Here is an 18111-nt window from a genome sequence, read left to right on the forward strand (position 1 = left end):
TTGCCCTGAAGTTGACACTGCTTGTTGTTAGCTCTGGAGGGCATTTGAGTATGAATTTTTTTGTGTACTGCTCTTTGAGGCTGTAAAGATAGAACCCCTTTAGCCATATGAACTATGTCCGTGTTTTCCTCATTTCCTTCATTATTTGTGCTAACTCTAACCTTGTTTGTTCTCCTAGTTCGTTGGGCGATGGAGGTGGAGTGAGTGGAGGACTCAGGAATGGTGACAGTGTATCCTGGATGCTTGTTGGAGACAGACTCATTTGTGGTGGTGAGAATGAGTTCATGTGTTGGAACCATGGGGCATAGATCATTCCCGTATGGTGTTGCGGGTAAAATGGGAGAGTTCCCATGATCTGATTGAATCTATGTAGTGGAGGAGTTTGTGGGTGTGCCCATGCTGATGGTGTTGATGATGAAGGCCTGCTCTGGTCCATGATCAGTGGTATGTGAACGTTGGACCACTGGTTCTGAGCAACTACCTCCATCCGTAGTCTCATACCTTCTGTGACAATCTATGCTAGATGAGTTGGGTTCTAGACTAGTAGAATTATTTCCTGATTGTTTAGTTCCATTGTAAATATTAGAGCATATCCCTGTAGCCCCATCTCTAACCATGACTGGAGCGGATATTTCAGGTAGTGTTTGGGAGGTGTATATCAATGATGTTGTGGGTTGTGGATGAGGTGGTCCGCTCATTATCAAGCGTGGGAAGTGGAAGTGTTGGTGGTTGATCTGGTTGTTTTCTTTGAATGTGTTGTACCAAGGTCGTTGCATGTTGTATAGATTGGTTTGGGTGTGTTATATTACGGTTTAGCAAAGTGTGGTTAGTGTTAATATTACTAGGTGTATGTTGATTAATAGTAGGGGTAGTAGTGGTTTCTTGTTGTATACTAGGTATAGGGGTAACTATTGATAACGGATGATCACATAGAGGGAAATCATTATATTCCATTGGAGTTGGAGAAGAGTTGCGTGTGTTTGAGGAAGGTATTTCTGAGATTGGGCAGGGATGGGCGGCATGCAAGGAGATAGCTTGTGGGTGGGCTGCAATGGATTTTGTATATATTTTGTCAGAGGCTGCTTCTGACGTGTCATTTGTAGGGATATGAAGAGTTATTTTTAATCCAGCTGTATAGGCTATATTAGATGAGTGTGATAGAGGTTTAGTCTCCATTAGGTCGTCAGTAGTTGTAATTTGGTGTAAATATATCCCTGTAATTTGAGTTAAGGGTCCTAATATTTGGATCGTTGGTGTTGGGTGTAGTGGATTGAGTATTGCTCATAGTGATATTATTATTATTTAGATAGTCCTTAATAGCTTCTTTTTGTTTTTGGCCCATTATTGCATCCTATAACAACCTTGGTCTTATGGGTCCATTGGGTGTTAGGTTGTTAGGCCCAATCACTATAGTGTCAGAAGTCAAATCCACATTTTCTAATTGCCAAAAGTGTTGGCAATCAATAATGGTTGTTAGTTGGTGGAGAAATAAGTTTCCTTAACATTTTTGGCCCATACGTGATTAATAGTAAGGTTGTAACCTTACCCGGCGTTACCTGTGTGCTTGTCGTGGTCACCGCCTTCCCTTTCCTCGTCTGATCAGCTGTAGGAAAATTTTGAACTTAGTTGGTTGTCTGCGTTGGGTGTTCCGATCGTATCTTGTATTTTATTTTTTTGGACAATTAACAATTTTCCATTCTGAGTCTTTTGTGGAGGTTGTGGAGGTTGTGGAGGAAGGACCGGGTGTGCTGGTAGTAGTATAAGGTATGGAATTTAGTGGTGGTGTTGGTGAAAATTGGCAATTCCAGCCTGCATGCCCAAATCTACCACACTTTGTACAGAGTAGGTTTAAACCTTCATAGAGGAGGACCTGTTTGTGAGTACCTATATGGACATGTATTTTTAGAGGTTTCTCTAATGGTACCTCAATGCATATGCGGGCATACCTACCCCTTGTAGTAGTGGTTGTACAAGTATCAACCTTTAAAAGTTGCCCTATCTTCTTTCCTACCTTTTGTAGTATTTCAAAATCATAAAACTCCGTCGGAAGTTTTGGCTGTCGTACCCAAAGAGCAGCATACGTTAGTTGAGCTGTTGAAGCAATAAACTTAGGCTCCCAACGACGAACAGAGAGGAAGTGGTTTAGTATGAACCAAGACCCTTCATGTAGAGCCTTACACATATTGTCCTCATAGTGAAATTTTATAAAGAAAAAATTGCATCCCAAGTCTATAAGATGAATTTCTTCAGATGGCTTCCATAGATTTGTTAGTTTATGTTTTAGCAGCTGGTGTCTAACCATTTTGCAAAAACCTTTACTATGATGGAATTTTTCCAAGGAGTGTATAATCGAAATTTATCTTCAGTTGTTAACAGAATAAAGTTGTCTAACTCATCCTCATTTGACGTTTCATCTGTTAAGTCCACTATGGCGTTGATGGATTGGGTGTTATAAATGTAAGTAGGTAGATGTGAATTTGAGGTTAGTGTCTGAAGGAAGGATTTGGGTGATGATTGGATGTCTAGTTTGTCAATTTACATATTATGGGGGTTTGGCGGGTCCATGGTTGATGGTAGTTGATTAATCAGTAGGATGGTTTGCATTGAATGAGAGTTGTGAATTAGTGTATAGGGAGGTAAGAAGGCTTATGGGGATTTAGAGAGAAGCAAGAGGATCATCCCAGAAAGAGAGAGAATCGTTATTTTTTCCCCTCCGTCAATTCGGTTGTAATAGTTTTGCATTTACAATTTTTATGACATTTCCTTTTCTAGTTTCTCCTTTCCAAAAACCCACCTTCCCCATAATAGATAAACATCTTTTTCTCCAACAACACAATTGTTCTCCTTCTTCCTCTTCTTTTAGAGCTCTTCTTGAGGGAGCATCTAAGATCTTAAAATCTTGGCTTCATCACTGATATAAATGTTGTTTGAAGCCGATTATGATGTACATAGGTTTAATTACAATTTTTCTTAAAATACGAAGGAAAAAAAACATAAACACCTAAAAGGGGCTATTTGAGAAAATCATCTAAACTTTAAAACATTCAAAAACACGGTCTTACTAAGTAGGAGGGCCTAATTTTCATAAAAGAAAAATAAATAACGGTTTATATAAATTTTTTTTTTTTGGTTTCTCACCCAGTGTTCGGTATCCGCATTGGAGCCAGACTATATCCGAAATTCGCACCGCGTAAGGCCCCATTCGGGGGTGGGGGGGGGGGGAGGAGCGTTCCCTACCAAGGATTTTCATACCCAGGGCTCGAATCCGAGACCTCTGGTTAAGGGAGGAAAAGTCTCATCCATTGCACCACATCCTTTGGTGGTCACAGTTTATATAATTTTGAGAATGCAAAAATTATGCACTAGACATAAGAAATAGGGCAAAAATTAGAAACTATACATCAAGAATTTGCATCATTCACTGGTAACAAAAATAGCATAAACTTTATCTTTCGAAATATGAGTTTTATTAAATCTAAAAATAATTCAAATTAAATATTTTTTCAAAATAAAAAATACTCACTTTTGACATATCAAAATTGAATAGTTTAGATAGTTGTTAATCGGGCCGGGCTGACCCGTTTTCAACCCGCTTCAATCTGGATTAGCCCGGTTCAGTCCGTTACTGTAGCTTAATGTGCGGGCTTGGACGGGATGGTCGGGGGGCGGGTTTTGGACGAACATATTTTGGATAACGGTGCACCGTACGCGCTAAGCCCGTTAACCCATTAACGGGTTGTTAATGGGCGAAATCACGTTATCAGCCTGGTTACCTTTACAATTTTTTTTTATTTTTTTAATTATTTGGACCGTTAATTTAATTAAAAAAATAAAAAATTACACTAGCTCGGCCCGCCCAAACCCGTACGGGCCCAATAAAACCCGCAAAAACACAACCCGCTAACAGCCCAGAATGATAACCTTATGAGCTGATTTTTTTTTTGGGTACAGCCCGTCCCAGCCCGCCCGTTAAACATCCATCTCAAACATAAGATATTTACAACCCGTTTAAGTCCCAAGATTTAGGAGTTGTTCTTCCCCGCCAACATTCTCTTTTCCCCACCGTCTCTTCATATATCATTCTCTTTTTTCCCCTTAACCAGATACAGTTATTTTTTCCGGATTGGAAACTGAACTTGTGAGTTAAACCTATTAAAGCATATGCCTTTATTGTTTTCTTATTGAATTTGTTATTTTTAACTGGACCCTTTGCACTTATTTTGAATCTTTCTGGGAAAAATTCTCACGGCCCTTAAAAAGGATTGGTGATTTTTTATGTTTTTCACTATCAGTATTCGAATTTCTGCACATGCCTCTGTTATCAAAGAAAGTCACGAGGGTCTGTAAAACTAATTATTTTGTTAGTTTATTTTTTTATTTGGAAACTGTGGTACTTTTAATTCCTCGATTACTTCAGCTTGATGTGTGTACATGTGTGTGTGGGTGTGTGAATTTTTTTTGGGGGTGGGGGGTGGGGGGGGGGGGGGTAGGGGTAAGTTTAGGTATTGATTTTTCGTTTGATGAGGTGGCCAAGAAAGACAATTTGCAGTTTGTTAAATTTATTACTTCTCACGTGTTGATCTTTACATTTATCATTATTGTAGGGTGAATTTTATCAAAGTTGGACCTGAAAATGGTTTCTGAATTGATAAATGCCAACCCTATTGTGTATGAGAAGAAGGAGCGTCGAGATAGGAGTGCTCCAAGTGTTGCGGATGAATATACAGCTGAGCCTATCGACCAGCTAGAGATTTTTGATATCCTTGTGCTAATGATGGCTGAAATCGGATTTTGTTCTTAATTTGTTATGCTAGACGTGAAATTAATCTGTCCAGGATAAGGGAATTTCGATGAGGCTAAAATTCATCCACTTCATAATCTGTGAGAGCTTTATGTTCAATCCTTCAGATTTCGTATGGAGCAGTACATGTGATCCATAGCGAACCTGCATGCTGAGTCTCTGAATAGCACTAACATACTATTCTGGAAAATACCTAGAGAAATAGCAAACTAGAGTTAATTTTCGTTATAGTTGTTTTTGATGTTTGTTGCTGTGCCATGTAGTTTTATAGGAAAGACAAAGTAAAAAAACCTTCAGCACCTTGGTGTACGAGGTATGTTTATAAGCTTTCCCTTTTCATTTTAACATCATCTTCTATTTTGGCTAACCCTAGAAGGAATTTGGAGTGAATTAGGCATACTAAGTATATAGTTACTTTACAAAAAGAGGGGATATGTTGGATGATAGAAGTACGTGTCAGTTACTATGCGCCATTTTCTGTATAAGCATGGCCTTTCTATCTGTAGTGTGAATTTTCAGGAAACCAAAGAAACTTACTTATGTTTCTCTTGTCTTCTTTGCTTTTTCTTGGATTTGTTTTGTTTGCTTTTTTTTTTTTTTTTGGGGGGGGTCTGCGGAGGGCATGCATTGTTTGCACCTTCAACGTTGTTTTATGTTTTTTGGGATTTCAGCAAAGGCAATTCAAAGTTCACATTGTTTTACTTTTCCTAGCAAATGATGGAATATATTTGGATCATGTGTTACGGAAACTTGTAGGGCCGTGCTACCTCCAGTTCTATTTGAGGTACTGTTCTCCCTGTTTGGTCTTCATTGTGTCATTTTGAAGGGAACTAAGCAAGTGTGAAGTTTTAGTTGGGGAAACTTCTTAGCTATGAAAAGTCAATTATTCCTTAACATTCTTACACCATATTAGAGATATAAAAGATCCCGAGCATCCCTATTCTCTGGAAGAGCTGAAAGTTATAACAGAAGATGCTGTTGAGGTAAATGACGAGCGGAGCTATGTAAGGTGAGATAATTAAATCTGTTTCATATGTTCCTGTTTTGATTCCTTGTGGCATTTTTTATGTTGTCTAAGAAGAGGAAGTTCTTGGATTCAGGGTCACATTCACGCCTACTGTTGAACATTGCAGCATGGCGACCGTTATTGGATTATGCTTGCGTGTGAAACTTATGCGATGTTTGCCTTCCCGTTATAAGGTGTGCTTCATCACCCTTCTATTACGATTCAATAGGCTTATGTGTGTTACACATCTTTTCCTGTAAAAAGCATATTACAGTGGACAGAATGTTATGTTATAATTGATGTGCTATAATTACAGCTTACTTTAGCTTACTGGAAATGAGGTCACATGTGGCTGTATGTGTATTTCCTTGGCACTAATTGGCGTAAATCTTCAGGCATATATCCTACAGTCTCGTGATTTTTTTCCAAAATCTTCAGCCATTTGTAAATATGGTTACCTTTTCTTAAACGTGTTATTACTGGGTGTGGGTAGATTCTGACCAACACGGCAAGTATCGTAATCTGGCCAATTTCAGGCCTTAATTTAATTCAACCAAGCCATTACTTCAATTGTGGTATGTTGAGTATTAAATGGAAAGTTTTCCTTTTGTGTCTAAAACGATGCGCAGTAAAGAAAACAAAGTGACAAGAATTAGGAAAAGGAAAAAGGACATGCACACAAAGATACAGAGAGAGAGAGAGAGAGAGAGCGAGAGAGAGAGAGAGAGAGAGAGAGAGAGAGAGAGAGTATTTATAATTTATTAGTAGCTCGAGCATAGAGTGTATAATTTATTAGTAGCTCGAGCATAGAGTGTATGCACCTATCCATCTGCCTATGGTTCTTGTTACTCTAGCTTGAACATCCCTCAGCTTGCTTCATCGTAGCTGCCTAGTGACCACAATCAATTTCATTTTCTACAGAAATAGTTGGGAATCTTGGAACTCTATTGAGCTTGGTTTTTGAAATTACAGCCGATCTTTGTAATTCTGAATTCTTCTATTCCAGCCCCTTCCAAATTCTGATGAATAACAATGACAACACTTCTGGTTTTGCTTCATTGGTGTTATGTCATATATGTTTCCCCTTTAAATGCTATAAAGATATCGATCTAGTCGCCTGTGGCTCTGGCTTTGCTTCATTTGAGAGGGAGGTGGGACGAGTGAAGGCTGTGGGAAAAAATTTGGAATGGAAGGTTCGAATGTATAGTCTAATCTGTGGTCTAAATCATGGTTTTGGGTGTAATTTTGTTATATAGAAGTAACTTGGGAAATGATAATAGTAAAATAAATCAATGAATTTGTGTCATGTCAATTTGCTTTATTTTGTGTATCATATTTTCCAGAAGAGTGGTAATAGAGAGTTATTCCTTCGTGTAATGTAGTAATCAAGTAGATTGACATCACTTAAAAACTTAGAAGTGTTTCTTAAAATGATTCCATTTACGTTTTCTCACCGGAAATGTGGTTTCAAAGTAGTTTACCATTTTCTGGCCTTGATTAAAGCAGTCCAACTACTTGTAAGAAGTTTTCTCTAATTATTGTCTCAAAACTTTATTTGCAAGCCGTTAAGTGGTCACAACTTTTTAAGGTAAGCTGATTCACCTTTGCTACTCTTCTAAATACTGTTCTATGTGTGGATTTTTAACTCTTAATATTTTTCTTCTAGTCTTTTTAACTTTCGTATACTAAAAAATGCTTTAGCCATTCTAATGGGAATTGTCGGATTTCTCCTTATCTTCTATCAGTAGAAAGAACCGACTTTTTTTCCCTCTGATTAATCTAGTTTCTTTAATTTGTTTTTTCAGTAGTTCTCCTGATATAAAAATTGGCATTCTGCTTCCTATAACTTTCGGTTAATATGACAGCCTAACCTGTAATCCTTTAGTCAATCAAGAACTAGTTAACTAGTATTTAACTCTGAAGTTCTAAGTTTGATACGGAAGTTGCCATGATTTCCTGCGTCATTTGTTAAACGGTAAAGGTCCTGAAATATCCCGCTACTATTAGAAATTGATTAAAATTACCCTTCGTTATACTGTTGGATCAGAAAAACCCCTGCCGTCTAACTATTCAAACACATATACCCCTTCTTTGATGGACTAGACAAGTGGCACACATCCAAAGCTCTGGGTCCATCTAGTTTTAAATTAGACTTGACCCGCCCCATTACCCGATACCTGACCCGTTAAATTTGACCCTCCCCAACCAACTTAAAGCCGCCCCATTATGCAGTAGTAACTCCATTTGTAATCAGAAATGTGACATGGATCGTTTATATAAAGATGGTTCAAGCATTTTTAATCCTATTATATACTTATATGAAGGATGAATGCACTGTGGGAGTTGTTAATACATGGATCAACAAATGGGAAGAGGATACTGAGATTAAAACTTCATTTCTGGCTTTGAAAACAAGAAGAAAGCAAAGGACAGGCCATAACAGATTGCAACCAACATTGATTGTCTTGCAATAGAAAACCAGATGATTGACATGATGGATCTGGTTATTCCATGACCAAAGTCCAGTTATTCCATGATAAAAATGAAGATCTTCAATGACGACAACCTTGAGGAATAAGATTATTCCCACTAAGAGTGCAGTATTTGCTGTTTTTGGAAATACATAGGAGCTCGAAATTGGACCAACGCATACGAGATATTTGCTTGTCGCGTACGAGAGGAGGGCTTAGGGTTAGAGAGTGGCTGCAGAGATAATATTTTTGTGTGGAAGAAATGAGAGAGTATTGTATTGAGTGGAAGAGAGGAAACTTGGTTGGAGGGGACAAATTTAATGGTCGGATAGCGGGTAATGGAACAGGTCAAGTCTAATTTAAAACCTGATGGACCAAGAGCCTTGGATACGTGCCACGTGTAAAGTCCGTCAAAGAAGGGGAATATGTGTTTGAATGGTAAGACGGTAAGGATTTTTCTGACCCAATAGTATAACGGATGATAATTTTAAACAATTTCTAATAGTAGATTTCAGGACCTTTTCCGTTTGTTAAAAGCTCTTCTGAGTTTGATCAGCATATCATGACTATTCTTCTCCATTCCATGTATAAAATCTGTGCTTTAATTATTGGCTGCTTTACATTAATACCAGTTTCTAAACTAGGCATTTCACCAAAATACTTTGAAATATTAAGACAGTAAGACCCTGAATTTGAGCCCCCTCCTTCAGAATTTATAAGCTAAAATCTTCTCTAATAAGATATGTATTTTCTACTTCAATAGAGTCAACATCAGACTAGACACTCATCTTAAGGCTAAGTGGTCAGCCAATTACATGTTTGTTTTCTGATTTAAGTTCTTTAGTCTGGTTAGAGAATCTTTTTAATCAGGTAAAGTAAGATTTCATTCAATAAACATCCAGGGGATGCAACTTATTACAAAAAGAGTTAGCTCCTGTACATTTACTTGTCTCCTCTCTCAAAATTCAAGTAGCTGACAAAATCCAAAAACAGAAGGGATTAGTTACAACACAAAAATTACACCAAGCAAAAAAGATAAGACTAAACATCCAGCTTTTAGAACATGTCTGGAGTTGCAATTCCATCAAAACACCTCTGATTTCTTTTCCCTCCATATGCACCAAATAATACACTGTGGATCATCTACCATGTATTTCTGATGGGTTTTCCAGCAAACAAAAGCTTCCTTTGAGCTACTAGACATCACCCAACTAATACCAAAAAGATTCCACAACGTATACACTGGACAATGTTAGAACAGATGGTCTAGGCTTTCACTTTCTCCAATGCATGAAATAGCATCTATTACATAGTATTATACCTCTCCTATTTAAGATTATCTTGTGTTAAACATGCTCCTGGGATTGCCAACCAGCAAGGCACGCCACTCGAGTTTTGGTTAAAGACTTGTACATAAAGGTAGGGATAAACGTGATAAATCTGTGGTTTAGAGAACCCTTTAGTTGTGGAGAACTCTCAATTTTCCTTACAAGACAAATTATTTATTATTGGAATAAATGGACCTGATGTTAAATGGATATAGGCGATTCAAATAAATCTCGACTAGTTTGAGATTGTAGCTTAGTTGATTGACAAAAGTGATTGGTAGTCGAGCGTTCAATATCACAATAGTTGTGGATGGGGAAAAAATTCTAGCCCTTCCGTTCAGTCTTCAGGTTAAATGGCAAATCGCATTCTCATTGTCAATCTTCCTATGCAGCAAAAGTTGTCACCTTGAAATTTCCTTGTGCTTTAATTACTTTTGGGGTACATAATATGGATAATCTGTATCAGACGTGTAACTCAGTCTCTCTGTGCCTTATTACATCAACTAGTTTCTCTATACGTGCGTTGCACGTGTATGCTTAGTCATGCAGTACACATTTTGTAAACTTTTATTAATATTATTAAAATAATGCTTGGATTTGATAATTATGCATGAAAAGATAAATTTCGAGTTTCTATAAATGATCAGTTTGGATCATCATGTTATGACTTATTTGTCGATGTCACTATGCTTAAATGTAATTTGATCTTATGAAGATGAGAATAAAAGTTTATACATATATACTCATGTATAGATCTTAATTTTTAGAAGATATAAAACTCACATTCATAAACAACCCATCAAAACAGACGACTCAATTCACTCCTACTAATAAATAATAAAAATAACTATTGGTTCCAGGAAAAAATGACTACATATAGACGTAAGGTTTTTTGAAAACTTCCAAGTCACGAAATCGGTACATATAAATGTAAGTTGTTTTCTTTTATGTATCTGTAACCCTTGCTTCGTACCAATATATTCAGTACATGTAAATTGTTGTTGAACTTTAATATTCCGACTCAATCACCAAATAATATTTTCGTAGTTGCATTTCCCACCATTTGTAGCTTCTACCATTACCATATTCCATATGCCACAGACATTTTTGCATGTAATCAAATGCTAGAAAATTGCATAAATAATTAACAAACTAAAAATAAGTTAATTGAGAAAAATAATAATTTTAGTTCAATAAAAACTAATTTTTATATGTTCTATTGTTCAAGTGCCAGAAATCATTTATCAATAACTTTTCGTTTATTATAATGTTCTTTCCATAATCAACTTTTACATAGTAAAATCTTATGATCACTAACTAACAATCAACTCAAAAAGTCAATACCAAATCATTATAATCCTGAAATGAAAACACCTTTCTGACTTGGATTTTTGTATGCTCTCTAAACCTCTTCGAGTTATTTATATTTTTATCTTTTAGTCCGATGCATATTTGTACGTAGTTAATTATAAAAAAGGGCAACCCGTTATACAAAATAGCTCGCGTTCATGCAGGGTCCGAGGAAGAACCGTACCTCAAGGAGTGTGATGTAGATAACCTACCCTAGGTGCAAACATTAGTGGCTGCTTGCATGACTCGATTCTATGACCTATATAGGTCATATGACTTTACTATTACTCCAAAACTCCCCTTCTTGTACGTCATTAATAAATGACACATTATTTTGCTAGCTCTACTTCTGTTGTCATTTTAACTGAATATGAGATGATTAGGTCGATAAAGCAGACATAATATAAGTTTAATAATATAAGATAGGTTATGTACTTTCTATTATGAATTAAAATGAATATTAATAATCTTAAACAAGTTACAACTTGCATTGGCAGTAACTATTTTTATTTAATTAGTATACCTATATAACTTATGTGACAAACAAGATATGGAAGAATCAAAGTTGGTGTCTTATTCCATGAATTGATACATATATACATGTACATAGGATCCTAACTATGGAAAGAAGTAAAAGGAAAATCCTAAAAATCTGTTATCAAATCTCAATACTTATTCTATCTATGTATAGTACAAGTAATCTGTCTACATTCATTCTTTAACACTCCCTCTTAAGCTGGAGCATAGATATTAATCATGCCCAGCTTGTTGCAAAGATAATTAACTCGAGTTCCCTTTAACGCCTTTGTGAATAAATCAGCCAATTGCTCTCATGTCTTCACGTAACTAGTAGAAATCAAGTTTTCCTGAATCTTCTTACGAATAAAGTGATAGTCAACTTCAATATGTTTTGTCCTTTCATGATACACCGGATTTGAGGCGATATGAAGAGCGGCTTGATTATCACCGCCAAAGTTTTGCTGGTGTAGTATGCTTTATCCCAATTTCCGTGAGAAGGTGATGTATCCACATAACCTCACACGTTGTCTGTGCCATAGCCCTGTACTCCGATTCTGCACTGGATCGAGATACAACATTCTGTTTCTTACTTCTCCATGATACCAAGTTTCCACCCACAAAGACACAATAGCCGGCAGTAGACCTTCTATCAATTTTGGATCCAGCCCAATCCGTATTTGCAAAACACTCAATGTGAGAATGCCCATGATTGCTGTATAAGATACCAAGTCCAGGGGCTCCTTTTAAGTAACGTAGAATCTGTTCCAGTGCTGCCCAATGTTTGACCGTAGGAGCGGACATAAACTGGCTAACAACACTTACAGCAAAAGCAATATCTGGACGAGTCACAATGAGATAGTTTAATCTCCCAACTAACCTCCTATATCTACCTAGATCATTAACTGGATCGCCATCATCTTTCATAAGATGCAAATTAGGAACCACTGGAGTACTGCAAGGCTTGGCAGCCAACTTACCAATTTCTGCCAGTAAGTCAAGAATATACTTTCTCGGAGATAGAAAAATCCCCTTCTTGCATTTATTTACTTCCACTCCCAAGTAATATTTCAGTTGTCCCAAGTCTTTCGTATGAAACTTAGTATGCAAGAAAGATTTGAGAGAAGAGATTCCTGCATAATCACTTCTTGTAATAACAATGTCATCAACACATACAACCAGGAGAATAGATCCAGCTGTTGATTGCCTGTAGAATGTGAATGATCACATTTGCTCTTTTTCAGTCCGATTATTGAACTACCTCACTAAATTTTCCAAACCAAGCCCGGGCTCAAGCCATACAAGGACTTCTTCAAATGACAGACCTTCCCGTACTCCCCCGAGCAACAAAATCAGGTGGTTGCTCCATATACACCTCTTCATGAAGATCACCATGAAGAAAGGCATTCTTAATGTCCAATTGATGCAAAGGCCAATTCTCAGAAGCTGCTAGAGAAATGAACAAGCGGACAGAAGTAAGTTTGGCAACCGGAGAGAAGGTGTCAGAATAATCTACTCCATAAGTCTGAGCATACCCTTTGGCCACAAGTCTGGCCTTAAGTCTCGCTACAGAACCATCTGGATTAATTTTGACAGCGAAGACCCATTTGCATCCCACTGCTTTCTTTCCACTAGGTAAATTCACTAAATCCCAAGTATGGTTTTCCTCTAAGGCATGTATTTCCTCAAGCATGGCTTCAGACCATCCAGGATGATTCAAAGCCTCTTTCACTATTTTGGGTATAGAAATGGAGTCTAGAGACGCAATCAAAGATCTAGACGCAGGGGATAAGTGATCGTAGGAAACAAAATTAGCAATAGAATATGTGGATTTGCAAGTGTACCTTTGCGTAAAGCAATGGGAAGGTCTCTTCTGGAGGATCAGGCGGAAGAGGATCAGAGGATGAAGGAACTGATGCAGGACCTGTATCATTTGTCTCTCGCCTCCGCGAGTAAACTTGAACAATTGGTGGTCTTGCTAACACAGTTGGAGCAGGTGTTGAAGGCAGAATAGTCGATTGGTGCTCGATAGAAGAGCTAGGAGATGGAGAAACATCATCTGATTGTTCTGTCAAAGTACGGGTAATCGGATATACTAGCCACTCATCTTCCTCCCCTGACTTGTAGAGATGGGAGGTGCATAAAAGAATGGTATAGTCTCTGAAAACACTACATCAGTTGACACCAGATATTTGCCAAGTTCAGTAGAATAACACCAATACCCCTTCTGAAGGCGAGAATAACCAAGAAAAAACACACTTCAACACCTTGGGATCCAGCTTGGTAACAGATGGTCGAACATCTCGAACATAACATGTGCTTCCAAACACCTTAGGTTCCACGGGAAATAATGACTTGTTTGGAAAAAGAACAATGTAAGGCATATTGCCACCAAGCACAGTAGGTGGCATGCGATTAATCAAGAAGCAAGTCGTGGAGACCGCATCAGCCCAGAACTGTTTAGGAACCTTCATTTGGAACAAAAGTGCCCGAGTTGTCTCAAGTAGATGCCTATTCTTCCTCTAAGCAACTCCATCTTGAGAGGGTGTATCAACACATGAAGACTGATGTAGTACACCATGTTGTCTCATGTAGGACTGAAATAACTCTGACATGTATACTTTAGCGTTATCACTCCTTAGAATACGCACTGAAGTATTGAATTGAGTTTTGACTTCAGCACAGAAGGCAGAAAAGTGAGTACACACTTCAGAGCGACTCTTCATAAAGTAAATCCAAGTCATCCAGGAAAAATCATCTACAAAAGTGACAAAATACTTGTGCCCGGTTTTAGAAACAACAGGACATGGTCCCCAAACATCAGAATGAACTAACTCAAAAGCTGACTTAGCTCGCTTATTAACCCTTGGACCTAACGAGATGCGATGATGTTTTGCAAATTGACATGACTCACAATCCAATAAAGAAATATTCTGAAACTGAGGACAGAGCTTCTTCAACAAAGGCAGAGAGGGATGCCCCAATCGACAATGTGCTTCAAACGGAGACACGATACTGAAGCATGCAATAGACTGTGGCTCCCATTCATCGAGGATATAGAGATCACCAGATAATATCCTTTACCAGTAATTTGTTTCGTCATAAGATCTAGAAACAAACAATGATTGGGAAAGAACGCTACACAACAATTAAGGTCTCTAGTGATTTTACTAACATAAATCAAATTAAAGGCCAAGTTTGGTAGACTTAATACAGATGACAGGGTAATAGAGGAAGTTGGTTTAACAGTCCCAGATCCAACACTGCTACAAGTTGTTCCATCAGCTACAGTAACTGAAGAGGGTGTTTTGTGTGATCGAAAGCTAGAAAAAACATTCGGATTACCTGTCATGTGATTTGTGGCACCAGAATCAATCACTCATTTATTTGAAGAGGTGATAAGACATGTCTTATCTGACCCAGCAAAACCAGTAACTGAGGAAGATTCCTTCATTGATTTATGATATTGAAGGAACTCAAGAAACTCATCCGAGACCAAGATTGCTGGACTAGGAGTTGTAGCACTATTTCCTCCTTGCTTACTGTTTATAGTCATTCTAATAAAACTAACGAAATATATTGAAGAAGAGATTAACTAAGTTCCAAGCAGATAGCCAATAAAGATATACTCCACCAAAAATATGGCCAAACCAAAGAACCAATGATGCACCAACAAATCACACAAACCAGTAATATACTCCACCAGGAAATATAACCAAGAATAATGAAGTATATTCCACCACTAAAAGAACTCAGAAATACTAGATTATCTTCAGACTCAAAATAGGTTGGTAGATGCGAAGGACCAAATCAAGATGGAAGAAACAAAGTTTAGATGGAAATCAGTAACCTGGGACTTTTGGATGAGACTGTTAATGAGCAGCACTTCTAGGAGCAAGAAAGCCTTCTCAAATCGTGGTCAGTTCGAGTAGAAACCACTAGAAACACGCTGAAAATAATGATGTGACTTAGGAACAGTGAACCAAGTCTCCAACCGATCTCTCACGCGCCGTCGAGGCAGATTATGTCAGAATTCCTCTGCCGGTGCGTGGGCTTCACTAACAATGAATCCGACCACCAGATTCTGGAAACATGTATATCAAAAGGATTGATGGTGAGAGTTACTTCGCCAGACCAAAGGACTCTCCTAAAACCAGTCAAGTTCCAGTGAGACCGTTTATTTCTCGGCCGGATTTCAAACTTAACACCTGCTCTGATACCATGTGACAAACAAGATATGGAAGAATCAAAGTTGGTGTCTTATTCCATGAAGTGATACATATATATACATGTACATAGGATCTTAACTATGGAAAGAAGTAAAAGGAAAGTCCTAAAAATCTGCTATCAAATCTCAATACTTATGCTATGTATAGTACAAGTAATATGTCTACATTCATTCTTTAACAACTTAAAATAGAGGTATTACTAGTTGTGCGAACAATTAATGCAAATAGCTTATTAGAAGAGTACAAAAGGTTTTACATTGGATGCAAAGCAATAAATAGTATTCTAACTAAGCTAAATGTAATTTTTTGATATTTTCGTAATTTAATCCGTTGTTATGAACTCAAAAATCAGTGCTTAACACTTGCAACAATAAATGACAAAAATGAAACCAATAATCTATAGAATGACACACTTAATGGCAGAAAATGCCTACATAATTTAATTTTCATAAGAAAAGAAGGACAACAATATATGCAATGCAAAAAGATGGCATACCTTTTTGTCTTGTTTTCATTGACTTATGATTCTTTGTCTTCATTTTCAATCTTCTTTATCTGCCATTAAAATAATATTAAATAAGGAACAGGTAAAATATTATTAGACCAAACCAAAAAAAGTTGGATTTAGTTGCAAAAAAAGGGAAATGCAAATGTTTATTCATTTGACATTGTTATCCCCTTTTCTGTATCCTAACTATTAACAAAAAAGGTACAAGGACAAACAACATGTTATAGATTTTTCTTGATATTAAAATCATTTCATCTTGTCCAAGTTTCATGTTATGTTAGAAAATCTTTTTTTCGTGATTATTTTATATATGTGGGCGGAAGTCACAATTTTCAAAGGCAACAGTACATCAAGAATTAGTACCAAAGGGAGCAAAATTGAGAAACATGTTTTAGACGTATACTTCAACGTTCTTTGAAAGAGAAGGAAGAAAAAGCAAGCAATGAAAAGAAAAAAGAAAAAAAACTACCTTACCTGAGATCCCACTATTTGGATTTTCCCCGAAAGGGCACATCTATTCATACGAATGAGTAATAGTATTTGTTCTGAGAAGGCAACCCTTCGTATGAATCCGTTAGATTGGGGTTTGCTAAGCGTAGCGTTTGACTTGTAAGTAGGATAGTTAGATGTTTAAAAATGGTATTAAAGTAATTTGACTTTTTAGTTTAGGGCATAATAATATAGATATAGATTTTTAGATTGCATTCTAAACTACAACAATGATGAAAAGACCTGTTGGAATTCATTTATTTTGTTTGAATATTATGCAAATATCTCATCCTTGAAGTTTTTTGTTGATAGCTAGCTGTGTTAAATTGCTAATCTATTTACATGTTTCCGGTCTGTTTGTTTTTTGTTAACATATCCTTGTTATATTGCCAGGTGGATATTAGAGTAGCACCTGGGAGTCATGCAACGGAAGCTGCAGGTACTGTCTGTCTGTCAATATCTGTCATAGAACATCCAATCTTTAGCTACCATTTTCCTCTAACCACCACTACCCACAACAATCTTAGCTCCAATCTAGTTGTCGCTATGCTGGACTTCTTCCATTTGAACTGCCAGGCCTGCATTTGTCACTCCCTATTTGCTTTGACAAAAGGAAGGATGCTCACAAACTGTGCTTATTATATTTGCCCTCTTTAACATACCGCACGGCCATAGAGCTGATTTTGGCTTTTCTTTTATTTCGTATATGGTGTTCGGCCTTTTTGTTAACATAAAGTTATAATATATCCCTGAGTAACTATCAAAAAGTTAACACATCCCAGAAGAAAAGAAACGGAAAAGAGAAAACCATACAGGTTTCTTTTTCTTTTCTTTTTTTTAAATCATAAAGCGTTAGCACTAGAGAGCTTTTATAGGAGTAGCGTGCAATTGCTATATATCCAGCAACTGATCATTTATTTTCTCGCTGCAGTAAATAAGCAGTTGAATGATAAAGAACGGGTAGCTGCAGCACTGGAGAACCCTAACCTTGTTGACATGGTTGACGAATGCCTTGCTCCATCTTATGCATGAGAATGTCTTTGTTCAGTATATGGAGATACAACCTGAAAGTCTTTCCTCATGGCATATTACGCGGTGTTGTTTTTAAACCTCTTTTCATTGGTTTTATTTAATTCATTAGATTAATAAGGTTGTTCTTTAGTTAAACTGTGAAATCACAATGTCGTAGCTGGTACGAGAGGCTGTATCTTCATGAAGAGATGTATTGCAATATATTTATGTCATCCTACTTGGTATTTTCAGCCTGTAATATATACAGGTCTTGGATTTTCATGAAATGGTACTTGCAAAGCCTGGATTAAAAAATAGTAAACGCATCCACTGTTGGCGGTTTCGTTATGACATACTTAGAAGATTGCAATATTTGGATTCGTGCAAATTCTACTTTCAAAA

At 37.1% G+C, this 18111-nt stretch overlaps 1 protein-coding gene and 1 long non-coding RNA gene across 4 annotated transcripts; one reads left to right on the forward strand and one right to left on the reverse strand.

The window, feature by feature from the left end:
• LOC109223759 (protein AE7-like) lies at nucleotides 3996–18052 on the forward strand. The gene is made up of 6 exons (XM_019388180.1): nucleotides 3996–4138; nucleotides 4605–4757; nucleotides 5705–5810; nucleotides 5902–6001; nucleotides 17092–17137; nucleotides 17630–18052. Exons 2-6 carry the CDS (start codon nucleotides 4634–4636, stop codon nucleotides 17728–17730), a joined length of 477 nt encoding a protein of 158 aa, XP_019243725.1. The 5' UTR covers nucleotides 3996–4138; nucleotides 4605–4633; the 3' UTR covers nucleotides 17731–18052.
• LOC109223760 lies at nucleotides 9153–17040 on the reverse strand. 3 transcript variants are annotated; one of them, XR_002067657.1, is made up of 4 exons: nucleotides 16684–17040; nucleotides 16198–16256; nucleotides 15323–15680; nucleotides 9153–9251 (listed from the first exon to the last, which is right to left on the reverse strand). It is a non-coding gene; the product is annotated as an uncharacterized LOC109223760 (long non-coding RNA). The 3 variants fall into 3 exon arrangements; XR_002067656.1 differs by lacking the exon at nucleotides 9153–9251 and having other exon boundaries at nucleotides 12469–15680; XR_002067658.1 differs by lacking the exon at nucleotides 9153–9251 and having other exon boundaries at nucleotides 12469–15685.

This window comes from Nicotiana attenuata, chromosome 3 (assembly GCF_001879085.1).
Source record: "Nicotiana attenuata strain UT chromosome 3, NIATTr2, whole genome shotgun sequence".
In the NCBI taxonomy this organism is placed as follows: Eukaryota; Viridiplantae; Streptophyta; class Magnoliopsida; order Solanales; family Solanaceae; genus Nicotiana; species Nicotiana attenuata.